The sequence below is a fragment of the Stegostoma tigrinum genome, chromosome 23 (genome assembly GCF_030684315.1).
Source record: "Stegostoma tigrinum isolate sSteTig4 chromosome 23, sSteTig4.hap1, whole genome shotgun sequence".
Lineage (NCBI taxonomy): Eukaryota > Metazoa > Chordata > Chondrichthyes > Orectolobiformes > Stegostomatidae > Stegostoma > Stegostoma tigrinum.
The window spans coordinates 24,361,398-24,382,087 of record NC_081376.1 but is presented as its reverse complement, the minus strand read 5'-3'; the positions used below and the strand labels follow the sequence as shown (position 1 = coordinate 24,382,087).

Genomic DNA, 20,690 nt, shown 5'->3' with positions numbered 1-20,690 from the left:
CTAGGCTATTGCTTCCTGTTTATACCATCGTTGCAATTTATGTATCCCTTAGTTGTAGTGTTGTAGATGCAGGCAGCATGGAAAGAGGCCCTTTGACCCACCATGTCCCTGCTGACCAGGTTTCCTAAACTGAACTAGCCCCATTTTCCTGCATTTGGCTCATGTCCTTCTGAACCATTCCTATCCATGTAACAGTCCAAATGTCTTTTAAATGTGTTGTGTGAGTGATAGGAAATTTTGGAAGTAGGCAGTAAAATGTCTCTTATGATCATAAGAAATCGCATATTTATTCTTGACCACACATAGTAACAAAACATCATGAGCATGGAAAGGCTTTTTGTGTTGACTCAGCTGAGCTTCATTATGGATCCCTGGGCAGTACTGTCTTTCATGTAAGTTGCCTTGTTCTTTCAATCCCCATGTTACCTCATTGTAACTGGGAAGGATATTTTGACAAAGTCCCATGATTCTGTAGATGGAACACAACAGTTGCCTTACAGGTGTCATGTCTGATATGGATTTTGATCCAGCAGGGTATTTTACCTGAAATGGTAATGCTTATATTAGCTCCTGTAACAAAAGAAACATTCGTGGATATTGTAGTATTGAAGAATCCAACAGATGTTTATTTAAGCTAGCCAATATATAAAGAAATATTACATATTCAAGGAACATCAGTTCCTGGGCTAATACTAAACTATTAAATTGCAGGTGAGGAAAATGTTCCTAGTAGTGTGTCATGTTTCAAGTGATCGAAGTTAAGTGGGGAGTCTGAGATCTTTATACCCTCAAGTCACATGCTCTGATGCAGGAATGATGTGATGAGTATAATTCTTAAAGGCATACTGACATTCCAACCAGAAGACAGAACACAACAGTGACCACCAAGCCTGTCCATCACATGGATGGTATGTCAGTAGATTGCTTGTGAAACTCTCTGTGTAATTTGTATGATTTAAGTTAAAATAAAGCAGAAGCACAGCTTTCATTTAAAGTTTAAAGATAAGCTTATTAAAATAAGTTATGACTGAAAGTTCCTTGTGGATAAAGAAATAAAGGAATTGAAGATAAACTGCAGATACTAAGGTTGAAACAGACAAGCTCCATTAAGACTCATTGCTTGAATTCTTTATTGCTGAACTGAAGAGGTTAACATTATAAATTAGAATGTGGAGACCCGTTGGCTTCAATAATTCAATTGGTGGTACTTTTTCAAACAAGTCGGTTTCTCATAATAGCAGATTTTGGTTGGGGGAGAGAAGACAAGAGAAGTTTCCTCATTCTTCACCAACTTGTGGTTTTGACACTTTCTGGTTTACTTCCCTTCCCTGACTTGGATTTCTGTAAATCCTTTAGCTTTGTTCTCTCTTTTTGGTCAGAGCTGCCTCCTCTGGTGGTGTTTCCCTCAGAGCCTTCTTCTTGAAGTTCCAAACCGTAAGAAAGCTACGCAGGTCTCATTCAAACTGATGAATGAGTGTAAAGAGTAGATATGTCCACAGCTTAGGACTGAACTCATACATTGCCTGTTGGCAGAGGCAAGCAGCTTTGCAAATGATGTAGTTATTGATTTAAATGGTTTCCATTTTGATGTCAGTTTGTGCTGGTATCGCAGTTTTGCATTTTAGAAAGTAAAATGTTACCGTGAGCTAGATGCATTGTCTCCCTTTTGTGATTTCAGAATAGCTCAGTAGGCTTTGAAATATTGCAGTCTGACAGATACGACTGCTGTAGCCTTTCACCTTGAAAAATCTTTTAAACTTAATTTCCAATGTACAAATCTTTTGAAACTGATATGTCCTTTTAACGTGTTTTTCTTAGATGGCAGGTCTGTAACGCAGGTCAGATGTGTCATCACAGCCTTCCATTGACCATTAAATGTGTACACTATGTTATTATTTGTTGAATGATCAACAAGTGTGTGTGATTAACAGAAGTGCGCAACATGGTAGCAAAGTAACTGAGATATGTGAAGGCTTAACAGATATGTACAAGCCTCAAATATTTTCAAAGGCAACAGTGGATTGACGCAAAGGCTAAACATCTGTTTGGGGGGGAGGTGGTGACATAATGGTAATGTTACTGGACAAGCAATTCAGAAGCCCAGTCTAAAGTTTGAGGGACACCGGTTTGGACGTTAAAATTTGAATTCAATAAAAGCTAATCTAATTGCAGCAATGTTGATTGTTCTAAAAATTGATGTGGTTTAATAAAGCCTTTTACAGAAGGAAATCTGCCTGGTCCGGCATACACCTGACTCCATTCCCATCAGGTCCTGGTTAGATTGTTGAAAACTGGGAAAATTTGACTATTTAAATCTATCTGTCACTAAGACTTGTGCAGGAGCACCTACCCATATAGCCATACCTGAAGAGTGGACAGTAGTGGCAGAGCTCCCCAAGCAGGAGAATCCATTGCTGCTGCAGGCTTTCCCTTCACTTGGTTGGATGAGGACGATAAGCACTTTGGACTAGGCTAAAAAGAAAGATTCCATCCAGTGGCAGCTCCCAAATGGTCCTAACAGTTTGTAGAAGACTGTAGAACCTCAAATTATTCAAATAATTTCTTAACAATTTGTATAACAGCATAGAAAGTCAAATATCCAAATTTACTGATAACAGTTGGAAGGCATTGTAGTTGATAGCATAAAATTACAGAGAGGTGTGGATAGAGTAGACAAATGAGCAATACTGTGGCAGATAGATTTCAATGTAAACAAGTATGAGTTCACCCACTGGAACATATAGGATTTTTAAGGGGTTTGACCAGCTGAATGCTGAGAGGATGTTTCCCCTCATGGGAACATCTATGTCCAGAGGGCACAGTCTCAGAATAAAGGGTGGGGGGAGGGTGCTAATTTAAAACTGAGATGAGGAAGAATTTCTTCTCTCGGGGGTTGAGAGTCTTTGGAGCTTGTGCCACAGAGAGTTGAGGAGTCAGAATTTTTGTGTATATTTAAGGCTGAGAATAGACAGATTCTTGCTAAGTAGGGAAATCAAGGAATTACAGGGAAAAGACAGGAAAGTGGATGTGAGCAATGTCAGATTAGCCATAATCCTATTGAATGGTGGAGCAGGCCTGAGGGCTGAACGGTCTACTCCTGTTTCTATTTCTTATGGTCTTATCCATCTCCATAAAAGCGTTTCAAAGAGACATTTTGGACCATCCAAAAGTTTACAGCATAGAACAAGCCTAGGGTTATAAAATAATTTAGGGCCTATTTCTACATTAAAAAAGAATGGTTTGCAACATATTCATACATATTTGCATCTATAAAAAGAAAAGAATAAGGAAAGGAGAGAAATTACAAAATTCAAGTTGCTTAAAATTAAATACATTGTAATTAGTTCATGTGAATTAGAGTTCAGTAAGTCAATGTCCACTCGAGTTTTCTTCAATAGGTTCTGCACAGAAGTCCGTTTTGCAGGAGAGCAGATGAGATCAAGTTGCTCCTGAAGGTACAGTTGTAAGTTACGAATTGGTTTACTTTGCAGCTGAAATATAGATTTCTTTCCATTAGTCAGACTTTTGAGAGGAATTGAATTCAGAGGTAGGCGTTAGCTAAGCTCGGCTAGAAACAAAAAACCTCAGATGCTGGAATCCAAGGTAGAAAACAGGAGACTGGAAGAACACAGCGAGCCAGGTAGCATCTGGAGGAAAGGAGCAGTCAACGTTTTAGGTATTACTCTTCTTCAGGGCTAGATGTGGGGCAGGGGGAGCTGCAGATGAGGGGGGTGGGATGGGGAGAACAGTAGCAGAATGGTGGTGATAGGTGGATACTGGTAATAGGGATGACCTGGTTGGTCGAGGGAGGGATGAATCAGGTTGGCAGCTGGAACAGAAGGGTGGTAGGGAGCTGGTAGATGGAAAGGGAGCCAGTGAATGGGTAGGAAGGTTATTTGAAATTAGAGAACTCAACATTAAGTCCCCTGGGCGGTAGCGTACCTAGGCTGAAGATAAGGTCTTGTTCCTCAAACTTGTGATCTAATTCACTGCGACACTGGAGGAGGCTGAGGATGGTCATGTCAGAGGAGCAGTGGGGCGAGGGAATTGAAATGGGCAGAGACCAGGAGGTTAGGCTGGCCATTTTGGCTCAGGTGAAGATACTTGGTGAAACGTCACATAGTCTACATTTGGTCTCAACAAAGTAGAGAAGACCACATTGGGAGCACCAGATGCAGTAGACTAGGTTGGAGGAGATGCAGGTGAAACTCTGTCTCACTTGGAAGAACCGTTTAGGGCCTTGGATGGAGGTGAGGGAGGTGATGCGTGGGTCGGTGTCGCATCTTTTACGGTTACAGGGGAAGGTACCGGATGAGTTGGAGTGTGGCGCAAACTAAGGAGTGGTGAAGGGAATGGTCCTTGCAGAAGAAGGCAGAGAGGGATGGGGAGTGGAAGATGTTCTGGGTGGTGGGGTCTAATTACAGAAGTGTTTGAGGATGATACATTGGATGCGGAGGCTGGTGGGGTGGAAAGTGAGGACAAGGGGGAACTCTATCTATATGTTTGGGGGTGGAGTTTACAGCTGAGGAGCGAGGAATAGAGGAGGCATGGTGGAGGGCTGTCTGGATGACAGAGGAGAGGAAGGACGTTGTTTGAAATAGGAGGACATCTGGGATTCCTGGGAGTGGAACATTGTTTCGTCAGAGCAGATGAAATGGAGTTGCAGGAATTGGGGAAATGGGATAGAGGTTTGCAGGATACTGGGTGGGAGGAGGTGTGGTCCAGTTAGCAGGAGTCTGTGGGTTTATAGTAGATGTCGGTCCATAAACTGTCACTGGATATGGAAATGGAGAGGTCAAGAAAGGGGAGGGTGCTGTTTGAGGTAGACCAAGTGAATTTGAGGGTGGGGTGCAAATTGTTAATGAAGTCGATGAACTGCTCCAGTTCAGCTTGAGAGAGGAGCAGCACTCAGAAAGCTTGTGATTTCAAATAAACCTGTTGGTCTATAATCTAGTGTCATGTGACTTCAGACTTTGTTCACACCAGTCCAACACCGGCACCTCTGTGTCATGGCTACCATAACAGAATGACCCTAGGTGTCAACTGTAAGCATTGGACTGAATACACCTGTAGAACCACTTCAAATGCACGTTCAAGTTCTAAGAGTGAAGTTAAGGAAGATGCCACACATAACACTCAAATGAAGATCGTTGCTAACCTGTACCCATGAATTAAGATAAAAGTCTTTTTTCCTCTTAGGTCTCTCATGGGATGTGGGCATTACTGGCAATGCCATCCTTTGTTGCTCATTCTAATCACCCAAAGAGCAGTTAACAGTCAACCACATCACTGTGGGTCTGCAATACATGTAAGCCAGATTGGGTAAGGATGACATATTTTCTTTCATTAAGGGCACCAGTGAACTAGATAGATTTTGACAACAATTAGCGACAGTTTCATGATTTCCCAGATCAAGTCAAATCAGCAGAGTAATTGTTAATGCATACTGTTATACATACACTGAACATACTGTTCAAATTATTCAAATTATATATATACCTTATAATTTGTGGCTTTTCTATTTACAGAAAAGAAGATGTGATATTGTATTTAGAACATATATTTCAATATACTGACAAACGTACCATTCAAAATGTAAATTGTTTGATACACCTTATTATATTAAATGGAAGAAGGTAATATAATACAATGATCACAGCCATGGTGATCAGTAAAAATGTGTATGAAGAGATCTCCTGGAATCTTATTACTCCTTGATAGACAACCCTTTGTTGGATTACCAATCATTATTATAATGTTCAGATGTTTGTATTAAGAGCAAATAACACAACAATATTCAGCACTTCTTCCTTTCTCTTTGGGCTAGACATACACTACTAACCAAGAAGTTTTCCTGCACATATTTGAGCAATTCTTCACATCACCTTGCCCTTAGCTCTATTTCCCACCCTTCTAGTTTTTATTAGTGTATTTTCTGCAAAGTCTGTATGGACCTGTGTTGTATTTGTCTTTTGTTTAATTTAGAGATAATTGATGAATAAAGTATAATTTTGAAATAAAAAGAATTGAAGCATGCTACTATTACTGACATACTTTGTCCATAGATGTATGTCTTTATCTTTCTCAAGACATGGAAGTGCTCAGTAAACAGCTATTCATCCTATTCACCCTCAAGTATATTGTCCCTTTGTATAACTGTGACATTATCATTAAGATATACGTGTTTGGTTAGGGGATGAATTGGCTCTGCTAACTGAATTTTATCTGTTGCTTGCACATTAAGTAAGGACAGTTTCATATAGGGTGTCAGCTCACCCAGGCCCAGCTCAGTGTCCTCTGGGACCACAATGTATTTCATCTGGGTCTTTTTCTCTGTATTTCCTGGGGTGTCTGACTCTACTTGACCCTCATTCCCCTGGTCCATTGCACCCAAGGCTGGCTTCTGTTTCAGGCAGCAATCCTGTGAGGTCATGAGATGTGGGGTGAAGTCGGATTCTGTTGTGCCAGACATCTCATGAATTGAGACTGGGTGCCACCACTGTGTCTGTGCATTCAAAGGCAAGGCTGAAGATTGAAGGCTTTCAGGAAACATCAGGAAGGGGTCTACTGGGAAGTGAATCCCAGCATCCACAGTGAAGTCACACGATGTGTTATGTATTTTATCCCCTTCCCAATCTGGCATCATGTTGTTGCTTGACTTGAATGTAAGTTTATCAGAAGACATATAATCGGATGACTCAATTTCACCAGACTCCGGTTGTGGCTGAAACACCTCTGAGATCTGTTGCTCTCCTGGGTTCCACACGGTTTGTGCTGATTTGGTCCAGGGTTCAGAGACACAGTTGCTGAAAGATTTATAACCAGTTTGATCAGAAGATCCAGTTGCTGTACTGTCAGCATCTGGGCAAAGTGAGTAGGTGCTTAGTTTGAGCGGAGAGTCTCTATCTTCATTTACGGTGAATGGGTGGTACTTGTCTTCCTGTTGGTCCTTTACGACACTTTTGAACAAGGAGTAATCATGATCTTCAGAGGTGGAAAAAGGCAAATCCTCAAAGGGCAAAGAGAAAGGAGACAAAGAGTTTTTCAGGACTGGGAAATTGAAACCTGGAAATAGAGGGAAGGGGAATTTGTCATTGGAATTGGAGACTTCCATCAAGGGTTGAAAGACTGGGATGTTCACTGTGCAAAGCCTGTCATCAATATTCTCGATCCTGTTCTTCCCTCTGAGACGAAATCAAGAAAAAAAATGTAAACATGTAAAATTTTTGATGCAAAACTGTATTTGAACATTCAACTATTTGATTAATTTCCTACACTATGAAATACAGGCTTGCCCCTTACCTGGCAGGTATGGGAATGATTGTATAACTGTGAGCTCTCCTAACCTCTAGGACTAGGCATAGGAACTGAACTGCTCACTGATCCAGCAGCTCACTGAATCAGTGTCTGTACTTTGCCCAGTTTCACAGATCATTTTGTCAAAGTTATTGTTGAAGCCTTTTTTAAAATTCTTTCACGGGATGTGAATGTTACTGGCAAGACTAACAGTTATTGTACATTTCTAACTTCCCCCAAGAAAGTGATGAGCTATGTTCTTGATTCACAGAACTCCATCCGGTATGGGTATTCCACAGTGATACGAGCAAGAATTCCAGGAAGTTGAGTAAGTACAAGTGAAGTGATAACACTGTGTTTTCAAGTTGGGATGACACATGACTTGCAAGGGAAATTGCAGCGTGTGATTGTTCCTATGTGTCAGCTACTTCTACATGGTGCAGATCATGGATTTGGAAGGTGCTGTTGATGAAAACGTGGTGAGTAGCTACAGAACATTTGTATATAGAATCTTACTGGTGTTGCTGCGCATCAGTGGTGGAGAGAATGAATTTTTAGGGAAGTGGAAGGTTTGTCAATCTAGCAAACTGCTTTATCCTGGATGCTATCAAGCATCTGAGTGTTATATTGAAACAGCACTCTTCCAGGTAAAAGGAGAAACTTCCATCACACTCCTGACTTGTGCATTGCAGACAGTGCACAGGCTTTGGGGAGACAGGAAATGAGTTACTCACTGCAGGTTTCCTAGCCTTTCACCTAACCTTTGTTGTAGCCGCAGTATTTATATCTGGTCAATGGTAATCCCCAGCATGTTGATAAATAAGGAACATGGTTATAGCCCTGACTGTCAAGGGGAAATGGTTACATTTATTGTTGTTGGAGAAGACCATTGCTTGTTCCACGAATAAGACTTGCTCCTTATCAGCCTACGTTTGAGTTTAATACAGGTCTTGCAGCACATGGACCCACACAGCTTCAGTATCCAATCAGCTGCAAATGTATTTATTTTTATTCATTAATGAGATTTGGGTATCACTTGCTAGGCCAACATTTATTGCCCTTCCCTTGTTTCCCTTGAAAAGATGGAGATGAGCTGCTTTCTTGAACTGCTGCAAGTCATCTGCTATAAGTAGACCCATAATGCCATTAGGGAGTTCCAGCATTTTGATCCAAGGACACTGAAGGAATGGTGATATATTTCCAGGGTAGCATGGTGAGTGGCTTGGAGGGGAACTGCAGGGGGTGGTGTTCCCATGTATCTGCTGCCCTTGTCCTTCTAAATGTTTGTGTTCATGGGTTTGGATGGTTCTGAACTTTATTCTGAACTTGGCAAACTTCTGACCTTATGATACAAGAAAGGTATTGTAAAGTAGATGAAGATGGTTGGGAGTAGGACACTTCTGTGAGAAATTCTTGCATTGATGTTGTGGGACTGAGATGAGTAGTCTTTAACAACTACAACCATCTTTACTCGTGCTTGATATGACTCTAACTAGTGGAGAATGTTTGCCCAGTGGGAGTAAAGACCTCTCCCAGGCTGCATTGGTAAGGAATTCCAAATAAAGATTGATTTATGCTGCTGATCAAGGGACTCAGATTCCTCTTTCAAATCCCTCTTCAACAGCCTGATTCACATTGACTTCAATTTTACCAAGACTGCTTGATATGAACAAGAAATGAGTAGGCCATTCAGCCCTTTGGGCCTGCTCTGCCATTGTATAAGATCATGGCTGACCTGATTATAACTGCAACTCTACATTCCTACATATTACCAAGAATCATTGCTCCCCTTGGTAATCAAGAATCTGTATACCTCTATATATTGATTGTAATTAAGTCAGCCAGGTGGACCTCATAGAATATTGAGTTCCCTGATTTTTCATTTATTAGGAGCCTAACATACCCTGAGGCACTAGATACTAAAACTTAACACATATACCAACAGGCTCAAGAGCAGCTTCTTCCCTGCTGTTATTAGATGTCTGAATAGAACTCTCAAATTTCAAATCTAACGTTGATCTTGCTTTTCTCTTTACAGCCTTGTATTCCTTGCTCTGTTCTATCACCCTGTAATCTTTGTATGGTATGATATACCTGTACTACAAGCAAAATAAAACTTTTCATCGTACCTAGATACATGTGACAATAATAAATCAAATCAAATCAAATCTAGAAACCTTTCAAGGGTTGATAGATTTAATTAAGGAATATTATGACCTCGAGCCCCTCTAATTCTGAAATGCTATCAGTTTTACTCGGCAATCCAAGAACTACAGGGATCTGTTTTGGGATTTTTGACTAGGTTAAGACAACTGGCAGAGGCAGGTGACTTTGGTTTGATTCTTAATGAGATGCTGAGAGACCATTTGGCATGTGGGATTAATGATGTAATCATGCAAAACTGTCTATTAAACTTGAAAGGGCGCAGAAAAAATTTACAAGAATGTTTCCCAGGCTAGAGGATTTGAACTGTAGGGAGAGGATGAATAGTCTGAGGCTATTTTCACTGGAGTGTCAGAGGAATTACCTTACAAAGGTTTATAAAATCATGAGGGGCATGGATAGGATGAATAGCTAAGATCCTTTCCTCAATGTAGGGGCAGTCCAAAACTGGAGGGCATAAGTTTAAGATGAGATGGTAAAGATTTAAAAGGGACTTAAGGGGCAACTCTTTTATGCAGAAGGTGGTGAGTGTATGGAATGAGCTTCCAGAAGAAGTGGTGGGGCTGGCACAATTACAAAATTAATATGCATCTGGATGGGTACATTAATAGGAAAGGTTTAGAAAGCTATGGGCCAAATGCTGGCAAATGGGACTAGATTAATTTAGGATATCTGGTCAGCATGGACGAGTTGGACCGAAGGGTACAACTCGATGATTCTATGATAATATGCACGACTGTTGAAGCCACACCCATTCCTACTGCACGATGACGTCAAGGGCTGTTATTTTCATTTCACTCTCACGTTCAGTTCTTTTGTGAATGTTGGACCAAGAACGTAATGAGATTAGGAGAAAGCAATCCTTGCAGAATACAAACCCAGCATCAATGAACAGATTATTGCAGTGTAAGTGCAACTTGATACCGCTGTCAATGAATCTTTCCATCACTTTACTGATAATTGACAGAAGACTGATGGGGAAATAATTGACCGGATTGGATTTATTGTGTTATTTTCTGTGGAAAGGACACAACATTGCAATTTCCACATTGTTTGGTAGATGTCAGTGTTGTAGCTGTAAAAACAACTTGGCTGGGGTGCGTGTGAGTGATAATGGGAACTGCAGATGCTGGAGAATCCGAGATAATAAAATGTGAGGCTGGATGAACACAGCAGGCCCAGCAGCATCTCAGGAGCACAAAAGCTGATGTTTTGGGCCTAGACCCTTCATCAGAGAGGGGGATGGGGTGTGGGTTCTGGAATAAATAGGGAGAGAGGGGGAGGCGGACCGAAGATGGAGAGAAAAGGAGATAGGTGGAGAGGAGAGTATAGGTGCGGAGGTAGGAGGGGATAGGTCAGTTCAGGGAAGACGGACAGGTCAAGGAGCTGGGGTGTGGCCAGTTCTAGAGCACAGGTCTTCAGTATTAATACTGGAACATTGTCAATACCTACAACATTTGCATTGCTAGTGCTTTTAGACATTTCTTGATAGCGGGAAAAATCAAACAAATTGGCTGTTATGCTGGGGATCTCAGGAATAGGCTAAAGTAGATCATTACCAGCACTTCTGGCTGAAGATGATTGCAATTGTTTCAGCTTTGACTCTTGCACAAGTATGCCAGGTACCTTCATTATTGAGGATGCGAATGCTTGTGGAGCCTTCCCTTGTGCTGATTGTTTCATTTTTCCACATTCATTCACAGAATATGGAGTGAGACTTCACAGCTTTAATCTAACCCTCTGGCTGTGGAATTACTTTGTTCAATAGATTGCAATTTGTTGCCATCATTTGGCAAACAAGTAATCCTGTTCTACAGCTTCAGTAGGTCGACACTTTGTTTTTAAGTATTCTTAGTGCCATGCCCGGCACACTCTCCCACACTCTTCATTGAACCAGTGCTTAATCATAATGATAAAGTGAGGGATATTCTGGGGCATGAGGTTATAAATTATAGCTGGTTACACGTACTGAGTGTTTGCACCTAACATGATTTGTTTCAATTAGAGTACTTTAGTCTAGAAAGGAAGGAATTCTTCAACTTTGCTTGATTGAATCTCAAAGGTGAAAGGACAAAAGAGAGAAACAACTGGACCAATCTGCAATTAAACCTGAAGATCCAAGCTTTTTATTGTTTGGTCTCTTTTCCCGACTGATAGCTTCATATCTACGGAAACTGCCAAATCCAGGACCTCCACCACCCAGAGACAGAAGTGCAGAATGGGTATTGGGAAGACCACCACCTGCAGGTTCCCCTGCATGTCACACTCCACCTTGACTTGGAACTCTATCGCCTTGCCTTGATTAACTATCATGGGTCAAAATACTGGAATTTCTTCCCTCACAGCGCTGTATGTGTACCTACAGTACATGGATTGCAGCAGTTCAAGAAGGCAGCTCATTACCTTATTACCACCCTCTGAAGGGCAACCAGGAATGGGTAATAAATGCTGACCTTGCTGGGGCATACCACATTCTAGGAATGAAGGTTAAAGAATAACACACGAGAGATCTAAAGCTCTAACCTTTAGCTCTGTTCTTCCCCCACAGCTCCTGAACAAACAAGGCTTTTGCAGAAAATATTTGCATGCAGTCAATGTTCCTGTATTTTTTGAATAACTGGTATGCAAATCTTAAGATGCTTGTGTACACTCAGTGTTATATTCAAATAACATCCACAAGATTATGTCACAGTTCTTTCCAAAAATAAATGCACCCCACAGACTGAAGTCCAATGAAATGGAAATGATACCTCAGCTTCTAATCATTAATTTTTCACCAACTGAGGACATCTTAAAATGCTTTATCTCTGGTAAAATATTTCTGAAAATGTTGTCATTGTTTTAATGTGTGAAGTACAGTAGTTGTTGGCAAGATCCCACAAACAGGTTAAGTCACCGTAGACAGAGAGAATTGGTGATGGTTTAACCTGAAAGTCAGCACACCTCAGTCAAGGGGAGATGTCAGTTGAATCATAGAACCCCTATTGTGGAGATAGAGGCCATTCAGCACATCAAGTCTGCATCAACCCATTGAAGAGCATCCCATCCAGACATCATCCTATCCTTATATTTACCATGACAAATCCACCCAGCCTGCACACGTCTTTGGACTGTGGGAGGAAACCAGAACACCCAAAAGAAACCCACACAGGCACAGGGAGAAACTCCATACAGGCAGTCACCCAAGGCTGGAATCAAACCTGGGTCCCTGGCACTGTGAGGCAGCAGTGCTAAGCACTGTGCCACCCCCAAGAGCATTCCTTCATGGTGACCTCAGCCAGTGCAGGAATTGAATCCATGATGTTGCCTCACTTTGCATTGCAAACTAGCCATCCAGCCAACTGAGCTAACTGTCCAGCCGTTTTACGCTGGCCAGGTTAACTGTTTTAGTGATATTGCTCAAGGGATAAACATTTGACTAAGACCCTAGAAGAACTCTTGTATAGCTTTTATACAGGAACATAGGTTCCTTTACATTCCATATGAAAGGGCAGACATGTCCTCTGTTCGACAGCTCTGCAAAAAAAATCTCCAACAGTGCAGTACTCCCTAAATATAATCTGTATTTATAATACAGTGCTGTACGCTCAAATCTACAACATGGATGTTTAATAGATAGCCTTCTAATTCAGGGCTAAATGTTACCACTGAAAGGTAGCTGACGCCAGTGGCAAAGCAAAAATAAGTTTGCGACGAGTATAAGGGAAGTCTAACGAAACAAGTGATCTTGAAGAGGCTATGGATTGACCTTTGGAGAAATGATTGAAGGAGGAGAAAGATTTGTGATTCTGAGATCCTAAATAAAATTGACTTAGAGTAGATAATGTGATGAATCTTGATTTTAACTCAGAGTAAAGGGATAATGTGTCAGACAGAAGAACTTTGATCCAAAAGAAAGCATGAAGGAGAAATTCAGAAGGGCGATGCCAATAGCAAGATCAATGAGAATGATAAGTGACAGCAAGTGTGAAGTTAGAGGTGCAAGACAGATCACTAACTAGACAACAAGCCTTGGGATAGTTTCATGCAGACTAATGCATCTCAAAGGCATTTTGATGAGTTAAGTGATGTAAATCAGATACCGTACCATAAGAATCGTCATGTGTTTCTATTGATGTAATATGAATAGATTGCAAATTCAACAGCATTTTGATGAATCAATTATAAAGCTAACTCTACTCACTGTGGAAGTTGATTGGTGCACAAAACTTGTTCCACTTTGCAGTCATCAAGCATGTCATCATTGAAAATATGTCCATTCTTCTGTTTAAGAAAACAAAATCTGTTTAATCTCAAAGGTTGGAATAATTGGAGAAGATACAAATTCAAACCACACTGCACACACTGCATTTGTCTCCTATCTTTTTACAGCAAATGCATACTTCTTACTATTTCATGACTAGTTTATGGCCTAGAACACAGAGAATGTTCCTCTCATTGCTCCTAAGCTCTAAATATATTATCTGGCTCACTGTGTTCTTTAATTCTTCCTCACTAATGCATTCAATGTAATGAATGGTGTATGTGCAGAGTGATTGTGTGTCTATTGAGAAGACCTGGCATTTGACAGTAAGTAAAAATAAACATGTAGTTGTAATACCTGCAATTTGTCAAAGTTTTCCTTAGATAGATCTTTTGGTTGAGGCCTGGGAATATCCTCCCACCAATTCTTCTTCACACTGTGGAGAACAGTAAAGACATTTATCAGGAAATATCAAGGCAATAGTCATGAGCTCAGACTTCCTTGCACAGAGCGTGGTCTGTCTCAGCCAGTACCACAGGCAGAACCAAATGTCATGCTGATGTCCAACATGAAAGGGCAAGGAGAATGAGGATGAACCAAGGACATCTTGTTTTTTAGTACTTTGTAGTACCCATTTCTGAAGTACCATTCATGGAAACCAATTTGCGTAACAGTGAACTGAAATCAAACAATTTACAAACTAAACCCTTTAACATTTCCACACAAATAAAGCGATTTCCATCAGGGACAGTGAGCACGGGATTGGGAGGCAAGATTGATTTGTTCATGCTTGCCGAGCACTCCACCAGGACCAGTGACAATTTCCCTTGACTTAGATCAGCTAACGGTGTGCATAGAATCTGCTAGACTCAGTGGACATTGTGAGGGACTAATCCACTATATGTCCACCATGCAATGGCTGTAATGACAGTATGGAGGTTTACTCTGTATCTAACCTTTGAAGTATCTGCTGCAGGAGTGTTTAATGGGGGCAGTGTAGAGCAAGATTTACTCTGAATGTAAGCCCATCATGTATTTGACCTGGCAGTGTTTCATGGGACAATATGGAGAGAATTTTATTTTGTATCTAAGCCATTCCGTTGGACCCCTGGGAGGGTTTGATGGGACAGTGTAGAGAGAATATTATTTTGTATATATAGTTTGAAAAAGGTGAACTTACAACTTGAAACCAAAGAAGCAGATAGCCACAGGTACAGGGATGATGATACACACGAAGACAATTAATGCAGTTGAAACAAAGTCAGAGGAACCTGAATGGTAAAGAAAATAACCAAAATGTACTCAAAAAAATTCACTGTGAAGGATCTGGTTCTGAAAAATTCTGAGAAACTGAAAACAGAACTGACTTGTACCCTGGCTTTCTCATACCACCTAACTCCACTGCTGCACAAAAGAGAGTCTTGTTCATTCTTACTTGCCATGCCAAGTAAGTAGCCAGGAAATTCATTACCTCAACTGTTTTGAAGGAATTGAAAGCAGTTGTTGGAAATTGTTTAACAGTTTTCTCTGTGAATCACACCCTGCATTCCCAAAAACATTTAGGCAGGTCCGAAGATTTCTCAGATTACAGCCAAAAACTATTTCTTGATAGTGCCCTGCTGTGAATGTTGTTGTGTACCCATAGTAGACTGCAGTAGGATGTTGTGTTGCTGAGACGTGCCAGTACCTCACCATCCCTTTCACAACTATGTGTTCAACTTGTTCTGAAATGTCAAAACAGGCCCTGGAAATGCTGTATTTTTCATTAGCAGGTGGATCTGTGATCCTCTCAAAACCTCAGTGACTCCCCCTTGAAGGAAAATTTTGCAATTTGTCAGGAAATGAATAACTTGGCAAGTTTAATCTTGTTCGGGGCTGAAGCCTGCACAAATATCTCAAACTGATATACTACCCCCAACAAGTCAGCAGTTGAAGTGCTAAGCAGTTTCCTGCACCATGAGACAGGGAGGGGAAAAATTAGACATGATACCTGCTCCTGAGTCTAAATCAGTGAATGGAACCTTTTGCAAAATACTATATCTCAAAAGATGAAGATTGGGTTTCTGTGTAGCCACAGAGGTGGAATATATGAAGATTAATCTATATTCCTTTCAGCAGAGACAGAGGATGGGCACAATTGCACAGAAAATGAAATCTGTATTTCTTTTTACATTTACCACTTACCGTAAAACCACAAACACTCAGAGCTCCAGTCACTCCATGCCCCATGATATTCTGGTAGTGGTTTGGAGCGAACCTTCATATGATAGATGTATCCAGGATCCAACACCGATTGAAGGGCCAGCATTTTCTGGTTTGTTGTGTTAATTGTCTACATCAAACCCAAGAACAGCAGAAAATAAGTAAAACACAAACCAGCGACAAGGCTCAAAATAAGTTCTATTTTATTCGCAGCTTCAGCATGTCAATTCAATTACACTAACTACCTTTCTTCCCCTTGCATGTCCTAACTTTCCAAGGATATTAACTTATTGAGGTTCTTCACTCCCCTCAATCTCTCTTACCTTCTACAATCCAAATTATAACATTGCAATCCAATTTATAACATCCAATTTGGAGCTCCAAACCACCATTCATAAATTTACCTTTGGACAGTGATTTCCCAGTCATCACTCAAACTCAAAACCCAGTTTCCATGTTAATCTCATCAAAATACATAAACACGTAACAGGAGTCCTGAGAAAATTTACTGTGCATCTTTTGTTTAAAGGTGATGCCAGGATTCACTTATGATAATCTACTGCTGCTCCTATTTTGTATGGTCATACCCTACTGCTGGCCCAGAACAGAGAAAAATAGTACACAGATATGCTTTAGAGTTATAGAGATATACAGCATGGAAACAGACTCTTCGCTCCAATTCATCCATGCAGATCAGATATCTTAAATTAATTTGGTCCCATTTGCCAGCATTTGGCCTAAAACCCTCTAAACCCTTTCTATTCATATACCCATCCAGATGCCTTTTAAATGTTGTAATCGAACCAGCCTCCAGCACTTCCTCCAGTAGCTCATTCCATACATACACCACCCTCTGCATGAAATAGTTGCCCTTTGGATCCCTTTTAAATCTTTCCCCTCTTGCCTTAAACCTATGCCTTCTAGTTTTGGACTTCCCAACCCTAGGAAAAACCTTGGTTATTTAACCTATCCATGCCGCTCATGATTTTACAAACCTCTATAAAGACACCCCTCAGCCTTCGATGCTCCAGGGAAAATAGCCCCAGCCTATTCAGCCTCTTCCTATAGTTCAAACCCTCCAATCCTGGCAACATCCTTGCAATCTTTTCTGAATGCTTTCAAGTTTAACAACATTCTTCCTATAGCAGGGAGACCAAAATTACATGCAGTATTCCAATAGTAGCCTAACCAATGTCCTGTACAGCCAGAACATGACCTCCCAACTCCTACACTCGATGCACTGACCAATAAAGGTAAGCATACCAAATGCCTTCTTCATTATCCTATCTACCTGCAACTCCCCATTCAAGAAACTATGAACCTGCACTCCAAGGTCTCTTTGTTCAGCAACATTCTCCAGGACCTTACCATTACGTGTATAAGTCCTGTCCTGATTTACCTTTCCAAAATGCAGCTCCTCACATTTACCTAAATTAAACTCCATCTGTCACTCCTCGGCATATTGGCCCATTGGATCAAGATCCCGTTGTACTCTTAGGTAACCTTCTTCACTGTCCACTACACTTCCAATTTTGATGTTATCTGAAAACTTACTAACCATACCTCCTGTGTTCACATCCAAATCATTACGTAAATGACAAAAAGCAGTGGACACAACACCGATCCTCGTGGCACACCACTGGTCACAGGCCTCCAGTCTGAAAAGCAACCCTCCACCACTACCCTCAGTCTTCTACCTTCTACCATGAGGAACCTTGTTGAATGCCTCAATCGAGGGCAAATGATGCCCTCATCAATTCCCCTTTGTTATTTCTTTGAAAAAACTCAATCAAGTTTGTGAGACATGATTTCCCACACACAAAGCCATATTGACCATCCCTAATCAGTCCTTGCCTTTCCAAATACATGTAATTCCTGTCCCTCGGGATTCCATCCAAGAACTTGCCCATCACTGAAGTCAGGCTCGCCGGTCTATAATTCCATGGCTTTTCCTTACTACCTTTCTTGAGTAGCAGCATCATGTTAGCCAACCTCCAGTCTTCCGGCCCCTCACCTGTGGCTATTGATAATACAAGTATCTCAGCAAGGGGCTCAACAATCACTCCCCTAGTTTTCGACAAGAGTTTGAGGGTACATCTGATCAGGTCCTGGGGATTTACCCATCTTTATGCATTTTAAAATGTTCAGCACCACCTCCTCTTTAATATGGACATTTTTCAAGATGTCATTATTTATTTCCCCACGTTCTCAATTTTCCATTTCCTTCTCCACTGTAAATGCTGATGCAAAATACTCATTCAGAATCTCTCCCATCTCCTACAGTTCCACACATAGGCAGCCTTGCTGATCTTTAAGGTGCCCTATTCTCTCCCTTGTTACCCTTTTGTCCTTAATGTATTTGTAGAATCCCTTTGGATTCTCCTTAACCCACTTTCCCATTTTTGCCCTCCTGATTTCCTTCTTAATTATATTCTTACTGCCTTTATACCCTTCCAGGGAATCCCCCGATTTCTGCTATCTATACCTAACATATGCTTCCTTCTTATTCTGACCAAAACCTCAGTTTCTCTAGTCATCCAGCATTCCCTACACCTACCAGCCTTGCCCTTCACCCTAACAGGAACATACTGTCTCTAAACTCTCAATATCTCATTTTTGATGGCTTCCCATTTTCCAGCTGTCCCTTTATCTGCAAACATTCATACCTAATAAATTTTTGAAAGTTCTTGCCTAATACCATCAAAATTTGCCTTTCTCCAATTTAGAATTTAACTTTTCGGTCTGCTGTGACCTTATCTATCAATATTTTAAAGCCAATATAATTATGGACATTGGCTCTAAAGTGCTCCCCCACTGACACCTCAGTCACCTGCCCCACCTTATTTCCCAAGACTAGGTCAATTTAGATGACTTCTACTCTATATATTCCAGATTAGGAACCTTCTGTTATGAAACAGTGAGACCTGTTCAGGGATCCTTACAGCCTGCAGGAGGAAGGATCATCATTGAATTCATGATCCCTTAGCAACAATAGCACTGTGCTCCTCAATTTAAATGCCCAGATGCATAGCCAGACTCTCTGACAGCTACTATGAAAGTGTAAATATAAAAGATAAGTGTGGGACTAGAGTGATCGATGGGTGGGGCAAGTGGTAGTTGACCAGGTGGGTGAGTGGAAAGGGTGAGAAGTGGGTCAGGAGTTTGGGGAAGGATGTCAAGTTGGGTTCAGGTTGCTGCTAAAATTACTATCTAGCCATCGGAATGTCTGGACCATTTTCTATCACAGCAGTGTAACTTGCACATTGTTGCTATCATGCAATAAATGACATCTTATTGAAGAAAAGGGCCTCTTCTCATTAAATTACTAAGTGATTTACTTTTACCATGCTAGGTCAAGTAGGCAATATACCTGTTAGTTCCTGCATGGAAAGAGGATGGTGGCAGCAAATCTACCAGAAAGTCCAATGTCATGATGAACAGTGGTTAGGATTCATCTTACAACAGGGCTTGTTAAAAAAAATCATCATGGGGAGTGGGCATCACTGGTTGGGCCAGCATTTATTGACCATCCCTCATTGCCCTGAGAACGTGGTGGTGAGCTGTCTTTTAGAACCACTGCAATCCATTTGATGTAGGTAAATGCTTAGTGCCATTAGGGGTGGTGTTACAGGATTTAGACCCAGTGAAACCAAGGAATTACAATGTATTTCACGGCCAGGATGGTGAGTGGCTTGGAGGGCAACTTGCAGATGCTCATGTTCCCTTGTGTATGCTGCGCTTACCCTTCTAAACTGTAATAATTATGGGCTTGGGTCTAAAAGCTCTTAGAGAATTACATTTTGTAGATGTTACATATTGCTGCTATTGAGCATCATTGATGGGGGAGGTTTATGGCGGAGTGCCAATCAAGTTGGCTGCTTTGTCTTGGATTGTATCGAATTTCTTGAGTGCTGTTGGAGCTGCACATAATCATCACAAGTGGGGAATATTCCATCACATTCCTGACTTGTGCCTCGTAGATCATGGTTAGGCTTTGGAGAGTCAGATGGTGAGTTACTCAGAGCAAAATTCTTAGCCTTTGTAGCCACAGCCTTTACCTGCTAATCCTGTTCAGTTTCTGGTCAATGGTAACCACCAGGATGTTGATAGTGTGGCATTCATTGTCAAGAGATGATGGTTAGATTCTCTTTTGTTAGAAATGGTCATTACCTGGCATTTGTGTGGCATGAATGTTGCTTGCCATTTTTCAGCTCAAACCCAGATATTACCCACGCTTGTTGCATTTGAACACGGACTGCTTCAGTATCTGAGGAGTCATGAATGGTGCTGAACATGTGCAATCAGTGAACTTCTCCACTTCTGGCCTTCATTGATGAAGCAGCTAAAGATAGTTAGGGCTAGGCTACTCCCCTGAGAAACCCTGCACAGATGTCCTGCAACTGAGATGACTGACCTCCAATAGCCATAACCATCTTTGTTTGTGCCAGGCTTGACCCTATTCAGTGCAGAATTTTCCCCAATTCCCAATGATTCCAGTTTTGCTAGGGCTTCTTGATCTCATTTTGGATCAAATGTAGCCTCGATGTCAACGGAAGTCACTTTTATCTTATCGCTAGTCAATGTGATCACCAGGATACATTCAACCAATGATTGCATGTTACATATCAGATAGTGTTCAGAATGCATACCCTCCTCCCTGGATCACAGAATTACTCCTTTAACCTTTCTAACTTTTCTGGTAAACCAAATGTTGGATTCTTATTCTTGATTTGAGTTTTGAAATATCAAAAAGTAGCAGGGAAGACGTCCATCCCTTGGTATGTTT

The 20,690-nt window shown here is 41.1% G+C and overlaps 1 protein-coding gene across 5 annotated transcripts in view; it reads right to left on the bottom strand.

Moving 5' to 3' along the window:
- Window positions 1–301: 301 nt before the first annotated feature.
- LOC125462346 (uncharacterized) overlaps window positions 302–20,690 on the bottom strand; it is a 50,341-nt gene continuing 29,952 nt past the window's right edge. For all 5 annotated transcript variants that reach the window (XM_048552305.2, XM_048552302.2, XM_048552306.2 and 2 more), the window contains 5 exons: window positions 15,887–16,034; window positions 14,883–14,973; window positions 14,060–14,138; window positions 13,643–13,722; window positions 302–7,184 (listed from right to left, as the gene is read on the bottom strand). In XM_048552305.2, the coding sequence (XP_048408262.1) occupies window positions 6,122–7,184; window positions 13,643–13,722; window positions 14,060–14,138; window positions 14,883–14,973; window positions 15,887–16,034 (1,461 nt within the window). In that variant the 3' untranslated portion in view covers window positions 302–6,121. The remainder of the gene's footprint in view (window positions 7,185–13,642; window positions 13,723–14,059; window positions 14,139–14,882; window positions 14,974–15,886; window positions 16,035–20,690) is intronic.